Here is a 26127-nt window from a genome sequence, read left to right as displayed (position 1 = left end):
TCTCTATTTTAACAATCCTAATACCCAGATAATCCAGATTGTTTCCAGCTATATGTTTGTCAGTATTGAAGCAAGGCCTGGGGACCATGACATATGTTGGCACCTGGTTTTCCAGCATCACAAGGATCTACTAGTTAGACAGTTTTAAATCAGCAGGTCTGGATAATTTTTATCCAAGAGTTTTAAAAGAACTGGCTGAGATGCTTGCTGGACCGATTTTCAATTAGTCTTGGAATGCTTGGAAGTTCCAGAAGATTGGAAGAAAGCAAATATTGTGCCACTATTTAAAAAGGGACGACCTGGGTAATTACAGGACTATCAGTCTGACATTGATCCCAGGCGAGATAGTGGAGTGACTGACAGAGAACTCAATTAATAAAGAATTAAAAGAAGGTAACATAATTCAGGCTGCACACCATGAGTTTATGGAAAATAGATCCTCTCAAACTAACTTCATGTCTTTTTTTGGTGAGATTACAAATTTGGTTGATAAAGACAATAATGTTGATGTAATATTTTTAAACTTCTGTAAGGCATTTGACTTGGTACCACATGACCAAAAAGCTAGAATTATATAAAATTAATTTGGCACACTTAAATGAATTAAAAGCTGGGTAACTATTAGGTTTCCAAATGTAATTGTAAACAGGGAATCATCACTGAAGGGGTGTTTTTCTAATGGGGTCCTGGAGGGATTGTCTTTTGGCCTTACGCAATTTAACATTTGTGTCAATGACCTGGAAGACAACACAAAATCCTTGGTAAGCTGGGCGTAAGCAAACAGCATGTATTTTAGTATGGCTACATGCAATTCTTCTTCAAGTGCTGTCTCTATGGATGCTCCAATTCAGGTGTCGGCGCGTCCCGGCGCTGCTGATCAGAGATTTTCGGTAGTGGTGCTTGCTTGGGACGTGCATGTGCAGTAGCTGTTTTGCGGCACCACTGGAGCCTCATTTAGCATGCGCATGGCCCAACCCCCTCAGTACCTTCTCAACTGTCCTCGGCTGAAGACAGAGCTCAGGGCAGTGCAACAACTTCTTCACCTGTATATTGACCTGGGTCTGGGGCTTGGTCCTTTGGGATTGAGAGAACCTTTTTCTTTTATTGGGGTGTTGGTTTTCATAACCATTTATCCCCAGGACGAGTGCACTGGTGGTGATACTGGGAGACTGGAGTGTCTAAGGAAATTGCTTGTGTGACTTGTGGTTAGCCAGTGGGGTGAGACCAAAGTCCTTTTGTCTGGCTGGTTTGGTTTGCCTTAGAGGTGGAAAAACCCCAGCCTAGGGCTGTGACTGCCCTGTTTGAGCAATTGGTCCTGATTTGGCACTCTCAGTTGGGTCCCGCCAGAATCGCTCCGTCACAAGCAGCTTACCAAGGGTCGCGGTGGATTCTCCATCCCTGGCCATTGTAAAGCTGAGATTGGATGTTTTCCTGAAAGCTCTGCTCTAGGATTGATTTTGGGGAAGATCTGCAGGCTGCTATACAGGAGGTCAGATTAGATGGTGACAATGGTCCATTCTGTCATTGGACTCCAGGAGTAGTTCTACACTGCAATGTAGGCCCTGGCCTACTGGAACTCGAGTTAGTAGGCCCTGGGTTTGTTGACCTAGGGCTTGGGCGCCTACTCTCATTGGTAACTCCAGGTTAGGAGCTGTTGAACCCAGGGGCTCCAGTGTTCATGCTGCATCACAGGGGCCTGATTCCTGGCACCCTCCCAAAAGGTGGCTGCTCCAGCCTTTGTTCATGGCGCAGTGTAGGGAATCTTGGCTGGCCAGAGGACAAAGTCAGCCCATGGGATTGTGGGATACTTTTGGCAGACTCCCAGAGCCTGAGTCTGGTGGGGGTACACCTACACTGCAGAGCTATAGGCTTTGAGCACTGGGTCCTAGCTTGACTCAGGCTTGAACTCGCCACCCCATTGGGTCCTGGGATACCTCAGAAATCAAAGTAAATTTGCAGTCTGAGTTCTATAAACTAGACAGGCTTTGAATCAAGCAGTGTCTCACCCTGATGGGTGGTACAAAGAGGTCACAGTTCTTCGATGCACAGGCTGGGGCTGCCTTCATAAAGAACATAAGAACATAAGAACGGCCGTACCGGGTCAGACCAAAGGTCCATCTAGCCCAGTATCTGTCTACCGACAGTGGCCAATGCCAGGTGCCCCTGAGGGAGTGAACCTAACAGGCAATGATCAAGTGATCTCTCTCCTGCCATCCATCTCCATCCTCTGACGAACAGAGGCTAGGGACACCATTCTTACCCATCCTGGCTAATAGCCATTTATGGACTTAGCCACCATGAATTTATCCAGTCCCCTTTTAAACATTGTTATAGTCCTAGCCTTCACAACCTCCTCAGGTAAGGAGTTCCACAAGTTGACTGTGCGCTGCGTGAAGAAGAACTTCCTTTTATTTGTTTTAAACCTGCTGCCTATTAATTTCATTTGGTGACCCCTAGTTCTTGTATTATGGGAATAAGTAAATAACTTTTCCTTATCCACTTTCTCAACATCACTCATGATTTTATATACCTCTATCATGTCCCCCCTTAGTCTTCTCTTTTCCAAACTGAAGAGTCCTAGCCTCTTTCATCTTTCCTCATATGGGACCCTCTCTAAACCCCTAATCATTTTAGTTGCTCTTTTCTGAACCTTTTCTAGTGCTAGAATATCTTTTTTGAGGTGAGGAGCCCACAACTATACACAGTATTCAAGATGTGGGCGTACCATGGATTTATATAAGGGCAATAATATATTCTCAGTCTTATTCTCTATCCCCTTTTTAATGATTCCTAACATCCTGTTTGCTTTTTTGACCGCCTCTGCACACTGCGTGGACATCTTCAGAGAACTATCCACGATGACTCCAAGATCTTTTTCCTGACTCGTTGTAGCTAAATTAGCCCCCATCATGTTGTATGTATAGTTGGGGTTATTTTTTCCAATGTGCATTACTTTACATTTATCCACATTAAATTTCATTTGCCATTTTGTTGCCCAATCACTTAGTTTTGTGAGATCTTTTTGAAGTTCTTCACAATCTGCTTTGGTCTTAACTATCTTGAGTAGTTTAGTATCATCTGCAAACTTTGCCACCTCACTGTTTACCCCTTTCTCCAGATCATTTATGAATAAATTGAATAGGATTGGTCCTAGGACTGACCCTTGGGGAACACCACTAGTTACCCCTCTCCATTCCTGCCCAGGACCACCCTTGCCGGTCCAGTCTTTGTCCTCCAGAGGTATTGTCAGGTGTTGAGTTGGGGTGGGGGAGTGAGGCCAAGTCATGATGCCACTTCCCCTCTTTATAATTTCTTCCAGCTTGCTGGAAAGATCTTTTGCTCTGACATGGGTCAAGCCATTGTCTAGGAGCTCTCTCTGAGTGGTCTCCATTGTCTACGAGCTCAGTCTGAGCAGTTTCCCTTGTGACAGGTTTGGTCACAGAGACTCCCTTGGGACTGTCACCTGATGTGCTGAAACTACCTGTGATCCCATTTTTCCTGTCAGCTTGGGACTCCAGAACCCTGCCTTTTTGAGCCAGACACGCAAGCCTCCTACAACACAAACTCAGGGTTTGAACCATGTCCCCAAAGTTGCAGGCTTTAACTGAAAACCACTCAGCAGGTACTCCTTTCTCCCACACCCAGACACCCAGCTCCCAGTGGGATCCAAACCCCATATAAATCTGTTTTACTCTGTATAAAGTTTATACAGGGTAAACTCATAAATTGTCTGCCCTCTATAACACTGATAGAGAGAGATGCACAGCTGTTTGCTCCCTCAGGTATTAATTACTTACTCTGGATTCGGTAATAAACAAAAGTGATTTTTATTAAGAATAAAAAGTAGGATTTAAGTGATTCCAAGTAATAACAGATAGAACAAAGTAAGTCACCAAGTAAAATAAAGCAAAAACATGCAAGTCTCAGCCTAATACATTAAGAAACTGAATACAGGTAAATCTCACCCTCAGAGATGTTCCAATAAGCTTCTTTCACAGATTGGGCTCCTTCTTAGTCTGGGCCCAATCCTTTCCCCCGGTACAGTTCTTGTTAATTCCAGCTCAGGTGGTAACTAGGGGATTTCTCATGACTTCAGCCCCGTATGTTCTGTTCCACCCCCTTTTATATCTTTGTCATAAGGCGGGAATCCTTTGTCTCTCTCTGGGTTCCCACCCTTCCTTCTAAATGGAAAAGCACCAGGTTTAAGATGTATTCCAGTAGCAGTTGACATTGTCACATGTCCTGTGAGACCCCAAGCCTCCATTCTTTCTTGCCCAACTCACGCGAACACAGGAAGGCTTAAAAGTAAATAGCCATTTTTCTAGCTTCAGATACAAGAATGATACATTCATAGAAATAGGATTAACACACTCAGTAGATTATAAACTTTGTAATGATACCTTACAAGAGATCTTTTACATAAAGTATATTCCAGTTACATTATATTCACATTCCAAGCATATTTTCAAAAAGCATATGCAGTGCAACATCACATCCATTGTCTGCGAGCTCTCTCCGAGCGATCTCCCTTGTCTGCGAGCTTTCTCCAAGGGGTCTCCCTTGTCTGCGAGCTCTCTCCGAGGGAGCAGCAAAGAGTCTTGTGGCACCTTATAGACTAACAGACGTTTTGGAGCATGAGCTTTCGTGGGTGAATACCCACTTCTTCGGATGCAAGTAGTGGAAATCTCCAGAGGCAGGTATATATAAGCAAGCAAGAAGCAAGCTAGAGATAACGAGGTTAGTTCAATCAGGGAGGATGGGGCCCTGTTCCAGCAGCTGAGGTGTGAAAACCAAGGGAGGAGAAACTGGTTCTGTAGTTGGCAAGCCATTCACAGTCTTTGTTTAGTCCTGAGCTGATGGTGTCAAATTTGCAGATGAACTGGCGCTCAGCAGTTTCTCTTTGAAGTCTGGTCCTGAAGTTTTTTTGCTGCAGGATGGCCACCTTAAGATCTGCTATGGTGTGGCCAGGGAGGTTGAAGTGTTCTCCTACAGGTTTTTGTATATTGCCATTCCTAATGTCTGATTTGTGTCCATTTATCCTTTTCCTTAGAGACTGTCCAGTTTGGCCGACGTACATAGCAGAGGGGCATTGCTGGCATATGATGGCATATATTACATTGGTGGACGTGCAGGTGAATGAACCGGTGATGGTGTGGCTGATCTGGTTAGGTCCTGTGATGGTGTCGCTGGTGTAGATATGTGGGCAGAGTTGGCATCAAGGTTTGTTGCATGGATTGGTTCATGAGTTAGAGTTACTATGGTGCAGTGTGCAGTTACTGGTGAGACTATGCTTCAGGTTGTCTGTGGGCGAGGACTGGCCTGCCACCCAAGGCCTGTGAAAGTGTGGGATCATTGTCCAGGATGGGTTGTAGATCCCTGATGATGCGTTGGAGGGGTTTTAGCTGAGGACTGTATGTGATGGTGAGTGGAGTCCTGTTGGTTTCTTTCTTGGGTTTGTCTTGCAGTCGGAGGCTTCTGGGTACACGTCTGGCTCTGTTGATCTTTTTCCTTATTTCCTCGTGTGGGTATTGTAGTTTTGATAATGCTTGATGGAGATTTTGTAGGTGTTGGTCTCTGTCTGAGGGGTTAGAGCAGATACAGTTGTACCTCAGTGCTTGGCTGTAGACAATGGATCGTGTCGTGTGCCCGGGATGGAAGCTGGAGGCATGAAGGTAGGCATAGTGGTCGGTAGGTTTTCGGTATAGGGTGGTTGTCACGGAGTGTGGGGGACCGAGGGCCTTCACCCCCGTGCTCCCTACGATTCACCAGGACTCTCAGCCAGCCAGTAAAGCAGAAGGTTTATTTAGACGACAGGAACACAGTCCAACACAGGTCTTGCAGGCACAGATAACCAGATCCCCCCGGTTAGGTCCATCTTGGGGGGCCTCACAGCCCCCCCCCCCGGGGATCAGAGCTCGGTCTCCCTGCGCCCCTCTCTTCTTCAGCCCACTGTCCTCTCCCAGTCCTCTCCGCCCCCCCCCCTCCTCCGCCTCCTTCCTTTGTCTCCCCTGGCCAGAGGTGTCACCTCCCCTCCCCCAGGCCAAGCTCAGCTCACCGTTTGAATTCCTGACACTCACCTAAACCTCTGGCTTTCCCCTCCCCGACACAGACAGTCTGTGCTTCCTACTCCCCCACACCTCTCCCCCCTCCGAGACTGAACTTCCCCAGTGACCCGGGGAAGTTCAGACCCACCTACAACCTTATGCCGCCCGCGCCCTTTCCCCACCCCAATACCCCTGGGGTGCACCCTGGGCTGGGGCCTTCTCCCCACGTTCCAGTCTGGGGGGCTGGGATTCGGGTTCTCTCGGTTCAGAGCCCCCCTTCTGACCCTGGCCCCCCTCCGGACAGGCTCCTCAGGGCGGGGCGAGGGCCTTACAGCCATCTTCCCCCTGTCCCGGGCCTTCCTCCCCCTCTGGCAGGGGTCACAGGAGCGGCAGTGCTGCCGGACATGGGCAAAGACCCCAGGCCAGTAATAGTTCTGCAGCAGCCGCTGCTGGGTAAGCCAGGCTCCCTGGTGCTCTGAGGGGGGAATGTCATGGGCCCGGCACAGCAGCTGGCGGCGATACTCCTGGGGTACCACCAGCTGCCTCCTGATCCCCCCTGACTCCATCTTCCCTGGGGGAGCCCATTCTCGGTACAGGAGCCCCTTCTCCCACAGGAACCTTTTCCGGCCACCTCGTCCCATGGTCTTTCCCCCCCCGAGGTTGGCCAGGTCCCTTATCCTCCGCAAGGAGGTGTCTTCCCGCACCGCGGCCTGGTACTCAGCCGCTGGGGCAGGGGCGGGGATCTGTTCTCTCTCACCGGCTGGGTCTGGGGCCACAGCCTCTCTGGGCCCTGTCCCTGGGCGTTCCCTCCCCACCGGGTCAGGGTCCGGTGTCTCGGCCAGAGTACCTTCCCCGGTGTCGGGGTGCAGAGCCCTGTGTCGACTCTGACTACGGTTCACGGCCAGGGTACCCTGGGTGTTACTTGGCCAGTCCTCGAGGTCCCCCCCCCCATTAACACCTCCGTGGGCAAATGTGGGTGCACTCCCACGTCCTTGAGGCCCTCCTTGTCCCCCCACTTTAGGTGTACCCTCGCGACAGGCACCCTGAATGGGGTCCCGATCACACCCCTCAGGTTCAGGTAGGTGTTGGGCACCATCCGATCTGAGCCCACCACCTGCGGCCGGGCAAGCGTCACCTCTGCGCCCGTATCCCAGTACCCAGTGACCTCCTTCCCGTCTACCTCTAGGGGAACAAGGCACTCGCTCCGGAGGGGTAGTCCCGTGCCTACCCTGTAAACCCCAAACTCAGGGCTGGGAGCATCCAGCCCCTCGGAGGGGTCAACCCGGGGCCCCCCTCCCTCCTTCGCAGGGGGTACGCGGCCCGCCCCCCTTTCGTGTGAACGCTGCCCCTCATCCGGCTGGGTCTCTACCAAGTTGACCCGGTGTGGGGTGGGTCTGCTCAGTTTGTCCCGGAGCTTGGGGCACTGGGCCCGTACGTGGCCCGGTTGGCCACATTGATAGCAGCCCATGTCTCGTGGGTCCCCTCGAGGGGGACGGCTGGACCTGACGCCAGATGCTTCCCTTTGGTGGGGGCCCTCCCTCGGCTCCTTCTGGGAGGTCCCATGGTGACTCTCTCTCTGCGTTGAGGCGGACCTGCTCCTTCGAGACGCCTCCCTGCCATCCCCTGCCCGACTGTCCACAAACTCGTCGGCCAGCCGGCCTGCATGCTGCAGATTCTCCGGCTTCTGGTCCATTAACCACAGCTTCAGGTCCGACGGGCACTGCTCATACAGGTGCTCCAGTACGACTAGGTCAAGCAGGTCCTCTCTAGTTTGGGCCCCAGCCGTCCACTTGCGGGCGTACCCCTGCGCCCGGTTGACCAGTTGGAGGTATGTGACCTCCTGGGTCTTACGTTGACCCCGGAATCTCTTCCGGTACATCTCCGGGGTCAGCCCAAACTCGCGGAGCAGGGCCTCTTTGAACAGGTTGTAGTCCCGCGCTTCCGCCCCCTTCATTTGGCTGTACACCTCCACGGCGGTGGAGTCCAGTAAGGGGGTGAGGCACCGGATCCTGTCTGCGGGGTCAACCTGGTGCAGCTCGCAGGTCGTCTCAAAGGCCGTCAGGAAGGTGTCTATGTCCTCCCCCTCCTTACGCCGGGCCAGGAAGTTCTTATCAAAGCTCTTTGTAGGCTTGGGCCCCCCCTCACTCACCGCAGCCGGGGCCTCCCTGCTTTTCAGCTGGGCCATGGCCAGCTCATGGTTGCGCTGCTTCTCCTTCTCTTCCAGCTCCTGCTGGCGCCGGTTCTCCTCGTGTTTACGCTGGTTCTCCCGCTCCTTCAGTTCTTGCCTCCTTAACTCGAGCTCTTCCCGTCTCAGCTCCCTGTCATGTTCCATCCGCATCCGCTCCAGGGACAGGGAGCTCCGCCGGGACGATCCCCTGCTGGCCACTGAGCCCTCGGTAGTCGCTGGGCTCCCCCTCCCCCTACGCCTAGGGGTGGGGGGTCTCGAGGAGCCCTCATCCACCGACTGGCCACTCCCAGCGGGTACAGACACTGGGGCCTGCGCTGCATCTGCCCGGCTGCTTCCCTCAGAGACAGGGACCGGTTCATTCCTGCGATCTCTCTCCTCCAGCCGGGCAATCAGCTGGGCCTTGGTGAGCTTCCCATGGCGCAGCCCCCCCTGCTTGCACAGCTCCACCAGCTCACACTTGCGCTTCTGGGAATACATCTTCCTGCTGGCCGCTCGCAGGCCGGGGTGCTCGCCACTCCCCACGGGTTCCAGGGGGACCCCTAGTGTGCCAGTCCTTGAGGTCACCACCTCTCTGCCAGGGTCGAGCTGCAGACTCCTCCGCCCCGGGGATCGCTCGCTGTGATCCCCCGGGGGACCCTGTTACTGCAAAGTCCTGCTCTCTGGCCACACTCTCCCAGGGTTAATCGCCCCTTCGTTTTACTGCTCCCCAGTCACTTACTGCAGGAAGCGCTGTCCACGGGGTGCCGCCGATCCCACCGCTGCCACCAGTTGTCACGGAGTGTGGGGGACCCAGGGCCTTCACCCCCGTGCTCCCTACGATTCACCAGGACTCTCAGCCAGCCAGTAAAGCAGAAGGTTTATTTAGACGACAGGAACACAGTCCAACACAGGTCTTGCAGGCACAGATAACCAGATCCCCCCGGTTAGGTCCATCTTGGGGGGCCTCACAGCCCCCCCCCCCCGGGGATCAGAGCTCGGTCTCCCTGCTCCCCTCTCTTCTTCAGCCCACTTTCCTCTCCCAGTCCTCTCCGGCCCCCCCTCTCTCCTCCGCCTCCTTCCTTTGTCTCCCCTGGCCAGAGGTGTCACCTCCCCTCCCCCAGGCCAAGCTCAGCTCACCGTTTGAATTCCTGACACTCACCTAAACCTCTGGCTTTCCCCTCCCCCACACAGACAGTCTGTGCTTCCTACTCCCCCACAGTGGTGTTAATGTGACCATCACTTATTTGCACCGTGGTGTCTAGGAAGTGGACCTCCCGTGTAGATTGGTCCAGGCTGAGGTTGATGGTGGGGCGGAAGCTGTTGAAATCGTGGTGGAATTTTTCCAGAGTCTCCTTCCCATGGGTCCAGATGATGAAGATGTCATCAATGTACATGCATCCGATGAAGTGGGTATTCACCCACGAAAGCTCATGCTCCAAAACGTCTGTTAGTCTATAAGGTGCCACAAGACTCTTTGCTGCTTTTACAGATCCAGACTAACACGGCTACCCCTCTGATACTCTCTCCGAGGGGTCTCCCTTGTCTGTGAGCTCTCTCCGAGGGGTCTCCCTTGTCTGCGAGCTCTCTCCGACCGGTCTCCCTTGTCTGCGAGCTCTCTCCGAGGGGTCTCCCTTGTCTGCGAGCTCTCTCCGACCGGTCTCCCTTGTCTGCGAGCTCTCTCCGACCGGTCTCCCTTGTCTGCGAGCTCTCTCCGAGGGGTCTCCCTTGGCTGCGAGCTCTCTCCGAGCGGTCTCCCTTGTCTACTGTTCCTGAGATAGTGGATTCTTTCCTTGATGGGCCATCAGCGTGTTTGTCTCCTCCATTGCTGTACCTGAAAGGCTGGTTGCAGGTGTTCCCAACCTCACAACATGTTTCAGTAACACGCACACAGCAAAACTTCATAACTTTCCATACAGTGACAGCACATATAATCCAACAGGACGTTCATATTCAACAGATCAAGACTTTTAAAATGATACCTCACAAGGCATCCTTTTTACCAAGCATACTTGAATTATATGACAGGGGTGAATATAGGGGGCATCCAGGGAGCTGCTTTGAGGTACAGAGTCCCACAGGGAGCATGGAGGAATGTTCGGGGGGAGGGAGGGCGAGCGGCGATCCCTGGCAGCTCAGGCCAGCTCTGCACGGCGAGGCTCAGGGAGGAACACCACCTCCACCCCGACTCACAGCAGCAGGTGACCCAGCATGCGGGTCAGTGTCAACATCTGCTGCAGGCACGCCAATTTCTGCTCCTGGCAGCCTCCCTGCCCAGCACTGGCTCTGCCCCCAGAGACTATCGCACGTGCCTTCCCGCACCCTGAAAAGCTGAGGGGGCAGGGGTCGGTATTGTGTCCATTTTTGTCTGGGGTATGAGGGCGCAACCAAAAAGTGTAAATCAAGGGGGGCTCAGCTAAAAAGCTTTGAAAATGGCTGGATTAGCTGGAAAGGCTCCAACCCGTGGCGGCACTGCCCTGTACAGCGGGGCTGCCTGTTTCTCATGGAGCTGCTGCCAGCCTGAATGCGCACAGCTGGGGCTGCAGCTCACGCCTGCTCCTGCTGCTCCCTCTCAGCCTGTGTTTGGTGCCCTCAGATCTGGTCGAGTGAGCGAGGCCGTTGCCGCTCCTTGGACGTTCTGCGCCGGCTGCAGAAGGCCTGGGCTGAGAGGCAGTTCCGCTTGGTCAACTTCATCCTGAGTGTGCCCTACCAGGCCCCACTGCCCGACCGTGCCCGCCGGCCGCCCAGCAGGCGCTACCGCCCACCCAAGCAGGAGTACGTCTCCAAGGACAGCGGCACCTTTGTGCTGGCTGGTGAGTGCTGCAGGAGCGGGGGGCCCGGAGTCACTGATGTCATGGCTTGATTGGCCAGTGGGGTGTATCAGAGATTCATGGGTTTGGGCTATGCCCCAGCCTGTAACCAGTCCCTTGGGAGCAACCCCAAAGAGCCTCATGGGGCAGGCCTGCAGCTCCAAGACTCTGAGACTTGGCCTTGGGCACCAGCAAACCTGCCTCTCCCCATGGGTCCCTGCAGTGAGGTGCCTGTGGGAGGCTGGTACAGGCCCCATCAGGGCACCAAGCTCTCAGGGAGCATTTGCAGTGACACCAGGCAGCCTTTGCAAACAAGGTCACCTGGCTACAGACTCCAAAAGTCCTTGGCTAGCTCAGAGAGGCAAAGGTGAAGCCACATCCACCCTGGCCCCGCCAGTGCAAAACACCAGCCAAGTCCTGACCCAGTCCCAGGGGAGAGCAGCCAGCTTCTTCAGAAACCCCTGCTGGCCATCCCCAGTCCTTCGTCTCCAGGCAGGGCGTGCGGAGTTCACAATCCCACCTGCCAGAGCTCCCCACTGCTGAGTGTCGGGCGTTCCGATGTTGGGACTTCCTAATGTCTCTCTGGGCCTGTGTTAATCGGGGTCCTTAACTACCCTGTTTATTCCATCCAGGCAGCACGGGTGGCCCCCAGGGGTAGCAATGCAAAGTACGGAGGAAACTGAAGCACGTGTAGGAATAATGAAAATATTACCCAAAATTCCCACTTTGTCACAGGCTGCACAGGGGCGGGGGGAAGGTGGGTCTGAGCAGAGCTGGGACCAGAGCCAGCACTCTCCCTCCCAGGGAGACATGGGGTGGCTGTTGTCCTCTCACTACCCGCTCCTTTCACCTCTGAGACTGACCAGACCATGGCTCCAAGTCCCCTTGGGACGTGGACTTCGCTCTGTCCTCCAGGGAGTGTAGGACTTGCGCTGCTGTGGCCCTGGCTGGTTCCCATCCTCACTGGAAGTTTCAGACTCCAGGCTTGGGGGAAACTCACTCGTCCCACCCACTGTTCCAGAGTCCAGGGCTGGGACGGCAGCGCCCCAGGAGTGTCCAAAACTCAGAGCGTCTCCATCACCAAGGTACAGGGCTTATGCTGGGCCAATGCCCCCATGCATACACCTATGTGCGAGGCCTCAGCCCTGGCTCCAGCACCTGTTTGGGCCCCTCAGGGTTACCAGAGTCTTCACCTCTTCTCTCCCTGAATCCAGACACAGCAGAACTCAAGGCCCTGACAGAGAAAAGCCTGCTAACCTTGAAGAACATCATCCTCTCACCTCACGCCATGGAGCTCCGGGAGGAGGCAGAGAGCTGGACCAGTATCTTGCGTGGATTTGGTGCGGGTCTGGAGATGTGAAGGGGAAATGCTTGGCTAGAAGCTGGGAGTAGGTGACGGGGGATGGATCACTTGATGAGTCCCTGTTCTGTTCATTCCCTCTGGGGCACTTGGCACTGGTTGGGCAGCGGGGGTGACAGGTTGATTTCCACTTGGGTGTTCCCCTTTCTTACAGCTGTTTTGCCTGGTCGTGGCCTCTCCTTTCATGGTGTGCCTGCACTGCAATCTGAGCCTGGGCTCTGTGGGAACTGGCATTTGTAGGCCTGGGACTGAGCGTCCACACTGAATCCTGACCCTAGGGTTAGAATTTCTGGACCTGAGGCTCGTACCCATGCTCACATGTCCAAACTGCATGACGCAGAGACAAGTCCAACCAGCTTCTCGCAGGCTTCCTCGTGCCCTCCCCAGCTGTAGCCTCTGTAGCCTTGTTTGAGGTGACTGTCCATCCCACGGCACTTGATAGGAAGTTCTTGCAGCCCACCAACACATCCAGCCAAGCTGTCTTGTGCGTCTGCACTAGGAATGCTGGAACCTGTGTAGAAGCATGTGATGGTGGTGCGGGGGTTGGTGCCAGAATAGTGGCTACCCTGCTCCTCCTCTTCCCCCCCAGGCCCCACCCCCTGGCCAGGCTGGAAGCTGTAGTGAGGCCATGGTAAGAGTTGCCCAGGGAGCCCAGACCCCTCCACCTGCCCTGGCCAGGGGGCCTGAAAACAAGCCCCTGGCCATGTCCCCACCCCCTTTGAGAGAATGGACTTTCCAAACTGCCAGACCACTGATGGGATCCATGTGCCCACAGCTTGCCCTCCTCACAGGGCGCTACTCCATTATTATGCTGGCCCTTTGGGGCCACAGAAGCCGATTTATGGACACCAGTGTGGCCTGCACTGGAAAAGTTCACTCAGCATTCAAAGACCACATTAAGAACAATCCCAGTTCATCACACCCTGCATACCCTCTTTTGGCTTGGCTTGTGAACTCCTCTCCTGCTCTCCGAGGGCCTGGTGTGGGTGGAGGGGGTGGTGAATGTGCGATTGGCAAATTGAAATCTTGCTGGTGCCATTTACAGAGCTGTTTCAACCTCAGTGTGATTAATGCTGTCTGCATCACTGTGTCTTGCTGTGCCCATCACAGTCTTTGTGAATCCAAAGGTGGGCTCTTTGCCCCGGGTGGCTGAACCGTACACTCAGCCAGCAAGTGCACCTGTCACAGCTACAGCAGGATGCACATGGGCAATGGAAACCAGAGACGCTTTGTGTGCCCACATGCTGGACTTGCACAGACCAGCAGAGGAGGGAGAATAGGTTCTTCTTCGAGTGATTGCTCCAATGCATTCCAGTTAGGTGTGCGCGCTGGACTGGGATGGGAACACATCGAAGAACACCAGTTACACCCAGAGTAACCGTCTTATCTTTGTAGAGCAATTTTTACAGTAAATGAAGTTTTTCAAGTGATTGCTGTGTGCACACCCAGTGCACCAGTGATTTCCCTGAGTGATACCTGTAGGGGCAGCATATGCTTGTGCTGCTGCTGCTTGTGGTCTAAAGGGCAGAGCCATCCTTGCCCCCCCAGTTCCTTCTTGCCATCTGTGATGACTGTCAGTGGGCTACTGCAAGTGTTTCCTTCTAAAGGAATGTATGGCGATGTACCTCTCCCATAGAATTGGAAGGAAGCCTGAAAGGTCATTGAGTCGAGCCCCCTGCCTTCACTAGCAGGACCAAGTCCTGATTTTTGCCCCAGATTGCTAAGTGCCCCCCTCAAGGATTGAGCTCACAACTCTAGATTTAGCAGGCCAATGCGCAAACCACTGAGCTATCTCTCCCCCCCTTCTTTCTTAGTCTTTTTAGTTCACATAATTGGTATTTGTTAGCAGACAGTGTGGTGTTTTAGCAGTAGGGTTCCCTTTTCTTTTACTAGTGTACTTCCTTTGTGCTTCATTTCCCGCCGATTCTGGGTACTGATGCCCAGTGCTGGGGCATGCCTTGGTTCATGGGCTTCAAACCTTGCAATGGATGCAAGAAGCCAATACCAGTCAGTGACCCCCACTCCAGGTGCTTGAAGTGCCTAGGAGAAGCTCACATCAGTGATGATTGCCAGATTTGCAGGGACATTAAGCCTAGAATCTAAAAGGACCAGGAGGTCAGATTTGAGGACTTTAGTAACTCAGCTAGAGGTTATGGGCCTACTGCAGAAGTGGGCGGGCGAGATTCTCTGGCCTGTGAGTCCTGTGGCACCGTATAGACTAACAGACGTTTTGGAGCATGAGCTTTCCTGGGTGAATACCCACTTCGTCGGATGCATGTAGTGGAAATTTCCAGGGGCAGGTATATATGCAAGCAAGAAGCAGGCTAGAGATAACGAGGTTAGTTCAATCAGGGAGGATGAGACCCTCTTCTAGCAGTTGAGGTGTGAAAACCAAGAGAGCCATAAGGGCTTTGTAGTTTGAGATTCTAAATTGGAGCATGGCTGATTACTATGCTTTGCATCCGAACAAGTCTAGGCATTTCCAATCTCTGTCTGGATGACTAGAATGAGATTGATGTTGACAGCCTTTCTCATGCACCACATTGACTACCAGAGAATCTGCGGGTCTGTGTGCAAGAACAGAAATTCTGTGTCCTTCGCCGGAACATAGTATTTCTTGTTGGTGCCTTTGCAGGTTGGAGGGATGGATGCCGGGGTCTTGGAGGAAGAGGATGTGTGGAGGATATCCAGCAGTTTATGCTGCTGGTCCTTGACATCCTCCAAAAGGATCTGTAGGGAGTCTGCAATCCTGTGGAATAGATCTTGAAAGTGCCTGAAGTTGTTGGCAGATATAGGGGTGGAGGCATGATAGCCTCATCAGAGGAGGAGGAAAAACCTAATGTTGGTGGAGCCTCCTCCTCCTGTTCCTCCTCTTATTCTTCCTCTTCAGTTGGTACCAGCAGGGGTTCAGCTTCTGGAGGGCGAGAGACTGATGGAGAAGCGACAGGTGCCCTGCACATGACCCAAGGGTCCCAATATGGCCAGTTTGGAGGGAGTGGCACATGTGGCTGCATCCATGGTAGTTCCTGCCAGGACTGAGGACCAGAGGTAGACTATAGGTAATGAGGCTGAGCAGATGTGATTTGTCTAGTAGATGAGGAAGTGATGGAGTTTTTGTCTTCCTCCTCCTCTTCATCCTCGTCACTGGGGAAGGGAGGTGCCATCCAAGGCAGAGAGAGGGGGGAGTGTCATGAGTCTGGAGAGGAGGGTGAAAGTGCGGGGAGGTCATGTAGAAGGAGTGTCTGATACTAACAGGTCTTTAGAGTATCTAAAGTTTTATGGAGGGGGAAAAAGTATCATCGGTGGTAGAGTAAGATGGTGCCAAAAGAAGGGTGTATGCCCCTGAGGTGTCAGTAGATGGTGCCAGAAACTTGGTTGGCGCCGAAGATATGGTCGGTGCCGATGGCATGGCTGGCACCAAAGACTTGGCCAGTGCTGATGATTTTGATGGTGCCGAGGGCTTACTTGGTGCCAACAGCTTCGTTGGTATAGGAAAGGGCGCTAGTGCCATAAGTCCTGCAGTTGGCCTGTCTCATTCCCCAGAGCTGTAGGTTTGCCTGATTAGGGTCTGTAGACCTTTTCGTTGTGTCAGTACCAGAGGTACTTGGATGGGCCCTGGAGCTGAGTCCCCTGTTAGATGAGGTTGAGGCCACAGACCTGGCCAGGGACGGTGTTCCGATGGGCTGCGCCTCAGAGTGTGAGGAGGGAGCCCGTTTCTTTTTGTCCAAGCAAGAAAGGGATGACTTTCTCTTCACGGGATGTGGGGAGTGAGGGTTAGCAGATGACCTGGCAGAGTGTGGGGGCCTCTCCGGGTCCGATGCCAGTCACAGCGATTTCTCCATGAGGAGAAGTTTTAATCTGATGTCCTGGTCCTTTCTGGCTCTGGGTTTCAGGCCAAGGCAGCGGGAAAACTTTTGCAGGATGTGTCCCCTCTCCCAGACAGTGGACGCACTTAGGTTAGCCGTCCATTACTGGGAAAGTAGCCCTGCAGGAAACACACCTCTTAAACCCAGGGGATTCAGGCCTAAGGGTGACAGAAAAAGGCTTCCCAGGCAGGAAGCAGGAAAAAACAGAAATCTAAGCTATGAGATAACTGTAGATGTAAAGTTAAACAAAACCAAAAGAAAAAACTTTTTTGGGGGGGAGAGAAGAAAAGAGAAGAAGAAGAAGAAGAAAATACTAACTATGCTATGCTAGCAGGTAAAATGCTATCTACTGAAGGAATAGGAGAAGCAGGTTCTGGTGTGGATTCTGTCCCAGACCAAAGGCGGTACAGAAGGAATTAGGGATGGTCGGACCACACAGTGCTATATATACATCCTGCGCACAGCACGAGATGGGAGAAGTCCAGTGGGCACTGCCGATGAAGATCTTTGATAGCAGGTGCAGGGGGCCCTGCCGCACCTACAAGTGGAGCACCCATAAAGACATCACTCAAAGAAGAACCAGATAAGTCCATGGAGGATAGGTCTATCAATGCTAATAGCCAAGACGGTCAGGGATGCAACCCCATGCTGGGGGCAGCCCCAAACCTCTGACTGCCAGAAGCCGGGAGGAGAAGACAGGTGGGTCACTCAAATTGCCCTGTTCTGTACATTTCCCCTGAAGCTCTAGCTCTGGCCACTATGGGAAGACAGGAGACAGGGCTAGCTGGACCATTGCTCTGACCCAGTCATTTCTTCCTGAGCAAGGCTCCCTACTGACTGACCAACGCAGAGCCGCCGCTGGATACCAGAGTGAGAACTCCTTGGAGAAGAGTGATGGCTTATGTGATGTGGCCATAATATATAAGATCCAACTTCTGACTCAGACAATGAACCTGAGTCGTTTAACTAAGGAGGTGCAGTGCCTCTGAGTGCCAGGGAACAGGAATTCCATCAGAACTCCACTGGCCATCACATACAGTCCCTAGCTAAAAGCTCTCCAATGCATCATCAGGGATCTACAACCCATCCTGGACAATGATCCCACACTTTCACAGGCCTTGGGTGGCAGGCCAGTCCTCGCCCACAGACAACCTGTCAACCTGAAACATATTCTCACCAGTAACTGCACACTGCACCATAGTAACTCTAACTCAGGAACCAATTCATGCAACAAACCTTGATGCCAACTCTGCTCACATATCTACACCAGCGACACCATCACAGGACTGTGACGGAGCGATTCTGGCGGGACCCAACTGAGAGTGCCAAATCAGGACCAATTGCTTAAACTGGGCAGTCACAGCCCTAGGCTGGGGTTTTTCCACCTCTAAGGCAAACCAAACCAGCCAGACAAAAAGGACTTTGGTCTCACCCCACTGGCTAACCACAAGTCACACAAGTAATTTCCTTAGACACTCCAGTCTCCCAGCATCACCACCAGTGCACTCATCCTGGGGATGAATGGTTATGAAAACCAACACCCCAATAAAAGAAAAAGGTTCCCTTGATCCCAAAGGACCAAGCCCCAGACCCAGGTCAATATACACATCAGATCTTACCCACAAATCACGCTGTTGCCAATCCTTTAGAATCTAAAATCTAAAGGTTTATTTACAAAGGGAAAAAGGTAGAGATGAGAGGTAGAATTGGTTAAATGGAATCAATTACATACAGTAATGGCAAAGTTCTTAGTTCAGGCTTGCAGCAGTGATGGAGTAAACTGCAGGTTCAGATTAAGTCTCTGGAATACATCCCCCGCTGGGATGGGTCGTTCAGTCCCTTGTGTAGAGCTTCAGTTTGTAGCAAAGTCCCTCCAGAGGTCAGAAGCAGGATTGAAGACCAGATGGAGATGATGCATCAGCCTTAGATAGGCTTTTCCAGGTGTAAGAACCTCTTTGTCCTTACTGTGGAAAATTACATCAAAATGGAGTCTGCAGTCACATGGGCCAGTCCCTGCATACTTTGCTGAGTCACAAGGCGTGTCTGCCTTCTCTCCATGGGTCAATTGTGTAGCTGATGGTCCTTAATGGGCCATCAAGCCAGCTAGGCAGGGCTAACACCAGCTTGTCTGGGGTATTTCCCAGAAGCCGAGCATAATACAAAATACAGACAGTACAGAGCCAATACTTATAACTTCAACTACAAAATGATACACAGACATACAGACAGCATAATCATAACCAGCAACCCCTAACCTGGTCTTAGACACCTTAGATGACCCCCTTTACCTAAGGTTTGGTGCCACTACAGGACCTTGGTTGCAACCCATGTTCTATATGGTCCCCATTTATATCAATAACGTCACAAGGACCTAACCAGATCAGCCACACTATCACCGGTTCATTCACCTGTACATCCACCAATGTAATATACGCCATCATATACCAGCAATGCCCCTCTGCTATGTACATCGGCCAAACCGGACAGTCCCTTTGGAAAAGGATAAATGGACATAAATCAGATATTAGGAATGGCAATATACAAAAACCTGTAGGGGAACTCCATTTTCCCCATCTTGGAGACTCATCACCTCAGAGAAGTGGGTCTTAGAAATAATCAAGGAAGGATACTCCATCCCCTTCCTATCTATCCCATCCGCCACCCCTCCTCCCTGTCCCTCTTCAGGGACCCCTCTCACAATTCCATTCTATGGGGAGAAATAAATCCTCTTCTGCACCTGGGAGCCATAGAACTGGTCCCTTCCCAGCATGTGGGACAGGATTTCTACTCCCACTATTTCCTGATCCAGAAGAAATTCAGTGGCTGCGACCCATCCTGGACCTTCGCGATCTAAAGAAGTTTGTCAAACTGCAACATTTTAAGATGGTTACCCTTTCCACTATTATCCCAGCACTAGAACAGGGGGACTGGTTCTCAGCCCTCGACCTCCAAGACGCATACTTTCATATTACAGTACACCCTGATTCGTCATGGGCGATGACCACTACCAGTACAAAGTATTGCCCTTCAGGCTGTCCACTGTGCCTCGGGTGTTCTCCATGGTCCTGGCGGTAGTTGCTGCCTACCTCAGAAAACAAGGAGTCATCATTTTTCCATACTGGGGCAACTGACTCCTCAAGGCCCCATCTGAAACCGACACTCCGAGCTGTCCACATAACGATGGACCTGGTCACGAAACTAGGCCTCCTCGTGAATCTAGAAGAGTCCACTTTAATGCCAGTACAACAGCTGGAATTCATCATCACACTATTGGATGCCATACAAGCCAGAGCCTTCCTATCACTTCACAGATTCTCGGCTATAACAGATCTGGTATCCAATGCATGGGTCTGCCCTCAGATCGCTGCCAGAGCCTGTCTCCAACTTCTAGGCCACATGGCCATATTTGTGGTCAGGCACACAAGATTACATATGCAATGTCTTCAGGCATGGTTCCGTACAGTATATCTTCCCCACAAACACAGCCTCCACAAACTCTTATCCATTCTGATGCAAGTCAAGGACTCACTATTGTTATGCACACAGCCCAACAATGTCTGTGTAGAAGTTTCTTTCCTCCAATCAACATCAACTATGATCCTATCAACCGATGCCTCCCTAATCGGTTGGGGAGCACATCTCCATGATCACACAGTGCAGAGCAGATGGTCGTTCACAGAATCCACCTTACACCTCAATCTCCTAGAACTATGAGCAATCTGCAACACCAGTCGAAATGTCCTACCTCTACGTAGAGCAGGGGTTGGCAACCTTCAGCACGTGGCCATCAGGGTAATCCACTGGCAGGCCACGAAACTTTTTGTTTACATTGACTGCATAGGCACCAACTTTTCCCGGCACTGGTGGGTGCTCAACCACACCCCCACCCCAACTCCACCCCTGTCCCACCCCCTCCCCTCCCCATTCCAACCCCTTTCCCAAAGTCTCCACCCCCTCCCTGCCCCTATTGGACCCCTTCCCCAAATCTCCGCCCTGGCCCCGCCTCTTCCCTGAGTGTGCCTTATTCCCCCTCTTCCCCCCTCCCTCCCTCTTTAGAGCTTGGGTGGACATCTAATCTTTTCTGGAAGTGCGAATAGTCCACTTCTACTGACAAGGTCAAAAGCCTTGTGAGATCAATGAAGGTTATGTATAGGGGCTTTTTTGTTCTCTGCATTTCTCTTGTAGTTGTCTCAGTGAGAAGATTCGGAAAAGGATCGGGATATCCTCCAGGGAGATTTGGATGACCTTGTAAACTGGAGTATTAGTAACAGGATGAAATTCAATAATGAGAAGTGTAAGGTTATGCATTTAGGGATGACTAGCAAGAATTTTAGTTATAAGCTGGGGACGCACCAGTTGGAAGTAACGGAGGAGGAGAAGGACGTAGGAGTCCTGGTTGATCGTAGGATGACTATGAGTAGGCAATGTGATGTGGCCGTTAAAAAAGCTAATGCGGTCTTGGGATGCATTAGGCGAGGTATTTCTAGTAGAGATAAGGAGGTGCTAGTCCCGTTATATAAGGCGTTGGTGAGACCTCATTTGGAGTATTGTGTGCAGTTTTGGTCTCCCATGTTTAAGAAGGATGAATTCAAACTGGAACGGGTACAAAGAAGGGCCACTAGAATGATCCGAGGAATGGAAAGCCTGTCGTATGAAAGGAGACTTCAGGAGCTCGGTTTATTTTCCTTAACCAAAAGAAGGATAAGAGGAGATATGATTACACTCTTTAAATATATCAGAGGGATAAATACCAGGGAAGGAGAGGAATTATTTCAGCTCAGTGCTAATGTGGACACGAGGACAAACAGATATAAATTGTCAGTCAGGAAATTTAGGCTTGAAATTAGACGAAGGTTTCTAACCATCAGAGGAGTGCAATTCTGGAACAGCCTACCGAGGGAAACAGTGGGGGTGAAGGACCTCCATGACTTTAAGATTAAGCTGGATAAGTTTATGGAGGGGATGGTGTGATAGGATAATGGGTTTAGTCAATAGGTCAATAACGTGCCACACTGGTAATTAGTACAAAGGGTCAATGTTGGGATATTGTTAGCCTTTTCCAGAGGGTCTGGCTGGAGAGTCTTGCCCACATGCTTGGGGTTCAGCTGATCGCTATATTTGGGGTCGGAAAGGAATTTTCCTCCAGGGTAGATTGGCAGTGGCCCTGGAGGTTTTTCGCCTTCCTCCGAAGCATGGGGCAGGGGTCGCTTGCTGGTGGATTATCTGCTACTTGAAGTCTTTAAATCATGATTTGGAGCATTCAACAGCAGAGTCAAGGAAGAGAATTAGTTCAGGAGTGGGTGGATCGGCTTATGTGGCCTGCATCTTGCAGGAGGTCAGACTAGATGATCATAATGGTCCCTTCTGATCTTGAATTCTATGTTCTTCTTCGAGTGATTGCTCATATCCATTCCAGTTAGGTGTGTGCGCGCTGCGTGCACTTTCGTCGGAAGACTTTTACCCTAGCAACCCCAGTGGGTCGGCTGAGCGCCCCCTGGAGTGGCGCCATAACGGCACCGCATATATACCTCAGCCGACCCACCCGACCCTCAGTTCCTTCTTACCGCCTGTGTCGGTCGTTGGAACAGCGGAGTGCAGCTTGCCTGACCTCCGCTTCCCTAGCTTCCTCATAGTTTTCTCTGTAAAAAATTGTACATAGTTTTTATCTTAGTTTAAGTTTTCTTGTTTTTGATAGTTTAAAATCAGTTTAGTGTAGATAGTTAGCGGGTTCGGGGGTTAGCCCCACCCGCACCCGGGACCGGAGCGTATGCCCGGCTCCCCGGGTTTCAAGCCGTGCTCGGCCTGCCGCAGGCCTATGCCTACAGGAGATCCTCATAGCTCCTGTTTAAAGTGCTTAGGAGAGTCGCACTTATCTACTAAGTGCCCAATTTGCAAGGCCTTTAAGCCTCTCACTAAGAGGGAGAGAGACATTAGGCTGAAACAGCTCCTAATGGAGGCAGCCTTAACCCCTCCGGTCGCAGCACGGCCCGCTGCCCCGAAAGACTCTCGCAGCACCGCCCCGGCGCCGGGCCACTCTGCGGTGCCACCGAAACCGTCATCGGCACCGAAACCGGCCCAAAGACGCTCTCTCTCGCCGAGGGCGAAGAAAGGAAAGGCCGCTGCCTCCACGGCACCGCCAGCTCCGAAGCCACAGAGTGCGCCCTGTCTGGATCGCCCGGCACCAAAACTTGCCACGGCACCGGTTCCTCTGCCGCAGACGCTTCTGCCGGCACTGGCGACTCCGGCCCCCGACAGGCCGTCGAGCCCGGCACCTGTAGCCTCCCCGGCTCCGGCCGCGGTTGAGATGCCACTGCCATCGACTCCTGAGACCTTCGAGGCAGCACGGGACCTCATTGCGCTGACGGAACCGGTTGTGCCACCGCCCCCGGCGCCGCCGGTGCGGGTGCCCCGCTCCATGGGCAAGCCGTCCATGTTTAGGCCACCTGCTGGCACCGACTCTGTCCGGCACCGGACCCGTTCCTATTCTCGACGCCGATCCCGCTCCCGCTCTCGGCGCCGATCTCGATCTGGCCGTCGATCGCACCGCCGCTCGCAGTCCCGGCACCGCTCGACCACGCGGCACCGGTCGGATTCGCGGCACCGGTCGGACTCTCGATCTCCGACCCGTCACTCCCGGCACCGATCCAGTTCCCGGTACCGCTATGGCCGCCGCTACTCGCGGAGTCGTCCCGGCACCGATCGTGGAGATCCCGCTCGACCTCCCGGCACCGCACCGGTCGCAGGTCCCATTCTCGCTCCTGCTCTTGGTACCGAGATGCCTCCCGGCACCGTTCACCACAAAGGCGGGAAATGAGATCTGTAGGCACTTCGGCGGAAGGCTTATCTGCTCCTCCTTGGCCCTCTCGACATGCTTCGGCCTCCTCACACGCCGACAGCTACTATGTCGATGACCATGACTCTCAGGTCCCTTCGGGAGTTTTCCGGCAATCCCATCCTGCGGACCAGGACCCAAATCAGTGGGGTTATTGGACTCCTTGGGCCTACCACCAAAGCCAAGGCCCTCCTGTGCCTCCTATGCGCACTGTATCGCATGAGCCACGCGTCCCAGAGGCTACCGTAAGCCGCCCCCCAGTTGACACTGAGGTACCATCCGGTGCAGACGAAGGGGCTCAGCCTGCCCAGGAACCTCTGGGGCAGGAACCTTTACAGGGGCCGGATGCTGACCAAGCCTGGCTGCCTGGCACTTCTTCCTCCTCCTCTCCCCCAGATGAGGCGGTGGCAGGCTCGTCATCAGCGGGTCCCCCACCAATTGACTTAAGGGCGCACCAAGAGCTCCTTCGCAGGGTGGCACTGCGAATGGATCTCCAGGCTGAGGAGGTATCGGAAGTCAGTGACCCAATAGTGAACATTTTGTCCGCGGACGCTCCAACCCGCATAGCTCTTCCCTTCATAAGGACTATCCAGGCGAACGCTGATACCTTGTGGCAGACTCCGTCGTCTATTGCGCCCACAGCCCGAGGGGTGGAACGCAGATACATGGTCCCTTCCAGGGGATACGAACATTTGTATGTGCACCCTGCCCCCTCGTCCTTAGTAGTGCAATCGGTCAACGACAAAGAGCGCAACGGCCAGCAGGGCCCGGCTCCTAAGTCAAAGGAGGCCAAGCGCATGGACTTGCTTGGTCGCAAGGTCTACTCTGCCGGTGCCCTACAGATCCGTGTGGCTAACCAGCAGGCCTTGCTCAGCCGCTACGGCCATGACACTTGGGCTGAGGTAGAAAAATATAAAGAGCTCCTGCCTCAGGATTCCCAACAGGAGTTTGCGGCCTTTGTAGAAGAAGGCAAAAAGGTGGCACGCACCTCCTTACAGGCCTCCTTAGACGCGGCTGACTCGGCGGCGCGTACTGTAGCCTCGGGGGTTACCATGCGCTGGATCTCTTGGCTCCAGAGTTCGACGCTTCCCCCTGAGGTTCAATATACCATTCAGGACCTTCCTTTTGATTCGAAGGAGCTCTTTTCAGAAAAGACGGACTCCAAGCTTCAAAATCTAAAGGATAACAGGGTTATCATCCGCACTTTGGGGATGCATACCCCGGCTACCCAGAGGCGTCCGTTCCGTCCCCAATTTAACTGCCCTTATTATATGCCTCGCTACAGGCAAGACTCTGGTCGATGGCGGGGTCGTGGCGGCCGTGGGCGACGGCCCGGCAACCAACCGTCCCAAGGGTGAGCCCCCTCTAAACCGCCGGGGCCTAAACCATCTTTTTGAAGATGCGCCCGGGGACGACATACCAGTTCTTCCTCCCAATTCCTCCCTCCTTTTTTCCAACCGCCTTTCCTATTTCCTCCCGGCGTGGGCCCGGCTAACCACCGATGCCTGGGTCCTGCGCACGGTGGAACGTGGTTACCAACTCCAATTCGTTTCACCTCCACCTTCCCACCCTCCTTCCCGGTCCCTCTTCAGGGACCCCTCTCACGAGCAACTCCTCTTACAGGAGGTGCACTCGCTCCTAGCCATCGGAGCGGTCGAGAAGGTTCCGGACGCGGAACGGGGCAAGGGGTTTTATTCCCGATATTTTTTGATTCCCAAGTCCAAAGGAGGCCTCCGACCCATTCTCGACCTGCAAGGACTCAACGCATACATGCTGAAGTTGAAGTTCCGCATGGTATCCCTCGGGGTCATTATCCCTACTTTGGATTCAGGAGACTGGTATGCCGCCCTCGATATGAAGGACGCTTATTTTCATATCGCCATCTTCCCACCGCACAGACGCTTCCTCCGTTTCACAATCGCTCATCTACACTTCCAGTTTGCGGTACTCCCCTTCGGCCTCTCCACGGCCCCAAGGGTGTTCACAAAGTGCATGGTCGTTGTCGCCGCCCACCTCCGTCGACGCACCATCTCCGTTTTTCCCTACCTGGACGACTGGCTCATCAGGGGGGACTCGCAGGCCACGGTCCAGCAACATGTCACAGAGGTCAAGGACTTATTCACGCGCCTAGGCCTACTTCTCAATCATATAGAGAAGTCCACCTTAGTTCCAACTCAGAGGTTGGATTTTATTGGCGCGACCCTGGACTCCGCTCTAGCCAGAGCCTTCCTTCCGCAGATTCGGTTCCAGGCCCTTACGCAGCTGATCCGCGACCTTCAGGCCTCTCGCATGACCTCGGCCCGTGCTTGCCTCCGCCTCCTTGGTCATATGGCGGCTTGCACACACGTCACCCCGTTTGCCAGGCTCCGCCTCCGCCCGCTTCAGCTGTGGCTCCATTCCAGGTACCACCCACACAGTGACCCCCTGGATACCATACTCACCATCCCAGCGGGTGTCCTTCAATCCCTGGATTGGTGGCTGACGCCGTCCAACGCATGTGCGGGCGTCCCATTCCAGGCTCCTCAACCTTCCATGTCTCTGACAACGGACGCCTCGTCCCTTGGATGGGGAGCCCATCTCGGCGATCTTCAGACTCAAGGTCTTTGGTCGCTGCAGGAATTAAACATGCACATCAACGTCAGGGAGCTCTGGGCAGTACGCCTGGCCTGCCAAGCGTTCCAGACTCGCCTCCACGGCCGTTGTGTCTCAGTCTTTACGGACAACACAACGGCCATGTACTATATCAACAAGCAAGGCGGGACCCGCTCATCCCCCCTCTGCGACGAGGCGATGCTACTGTGGGAATTCTGCATAGCCCACTCGATACATCTAGTATCGTCATTCCTTCCTGGCGTCAAGAACACCATCGCGGATCGCCTGAGCAGGTCCTTTCTCTGCCACGAGTGGTCGCTGAGAGCAGACATCGCTCATTCCATTTTCCAACAGTGGGGATTTCCCCACGTAGACTTGTTTGCGTCCCGATTGAACCGCAAATGCCAGAAGTTTTGCTCCTTTCAAGGTCTGGCACCGGGCTCTCTGTCGGACGCGTTT

At 53.1% G+C, this 26127-nt stretch overlaps 1 protein-coding gene across 9 annotated transcripts in view; it reads left to right on the top strand.

The window, feature by feature from the left end:
* DNHD1 (dynein heavy chain domain 1) overlaps nt 1–26127 on the top strand; it is a 238199-nt gene that overhangs the window by 136662 nt on the left and 75410 nt on the right. For all 9 annotated transcript variants that reach the window (XM_039529722.1, XM_039529729.1, XM_039529697.1 and 6 more), the window contains 2 exons: nt 10805–11021; nt 12233–12358. In XM_039529722.1, the coding sequence (XP_039385656.1) occupies nt 10805–11021; nt 12233–12358 (343 nt within the window). The remainder of the gene's footprint in view (nt 1–10804; nt 11022–12232; nt 12359–26127) is intronic.

The sequence above is a fragment of the Mauremys reevesii genome, linkage group 1 (genome assembly GCF_016161935.1).
Source record: "Mauremys reevesii isolate NIE-2019 linkage group 1, ASM1616193v1, whole genome shotgun sequence".
Classification (NCBI taxonomy): domain Eukaryota; kingdom Metazoa; phylum Chordata; order Testudines; family Geoemydidae; genus Mauremys; species Mauremys reevesii.
Note: the sequence above shows the minus strand (reverse complement) of the source record. Positions and strands in the feature narration are given on the sequence as shown.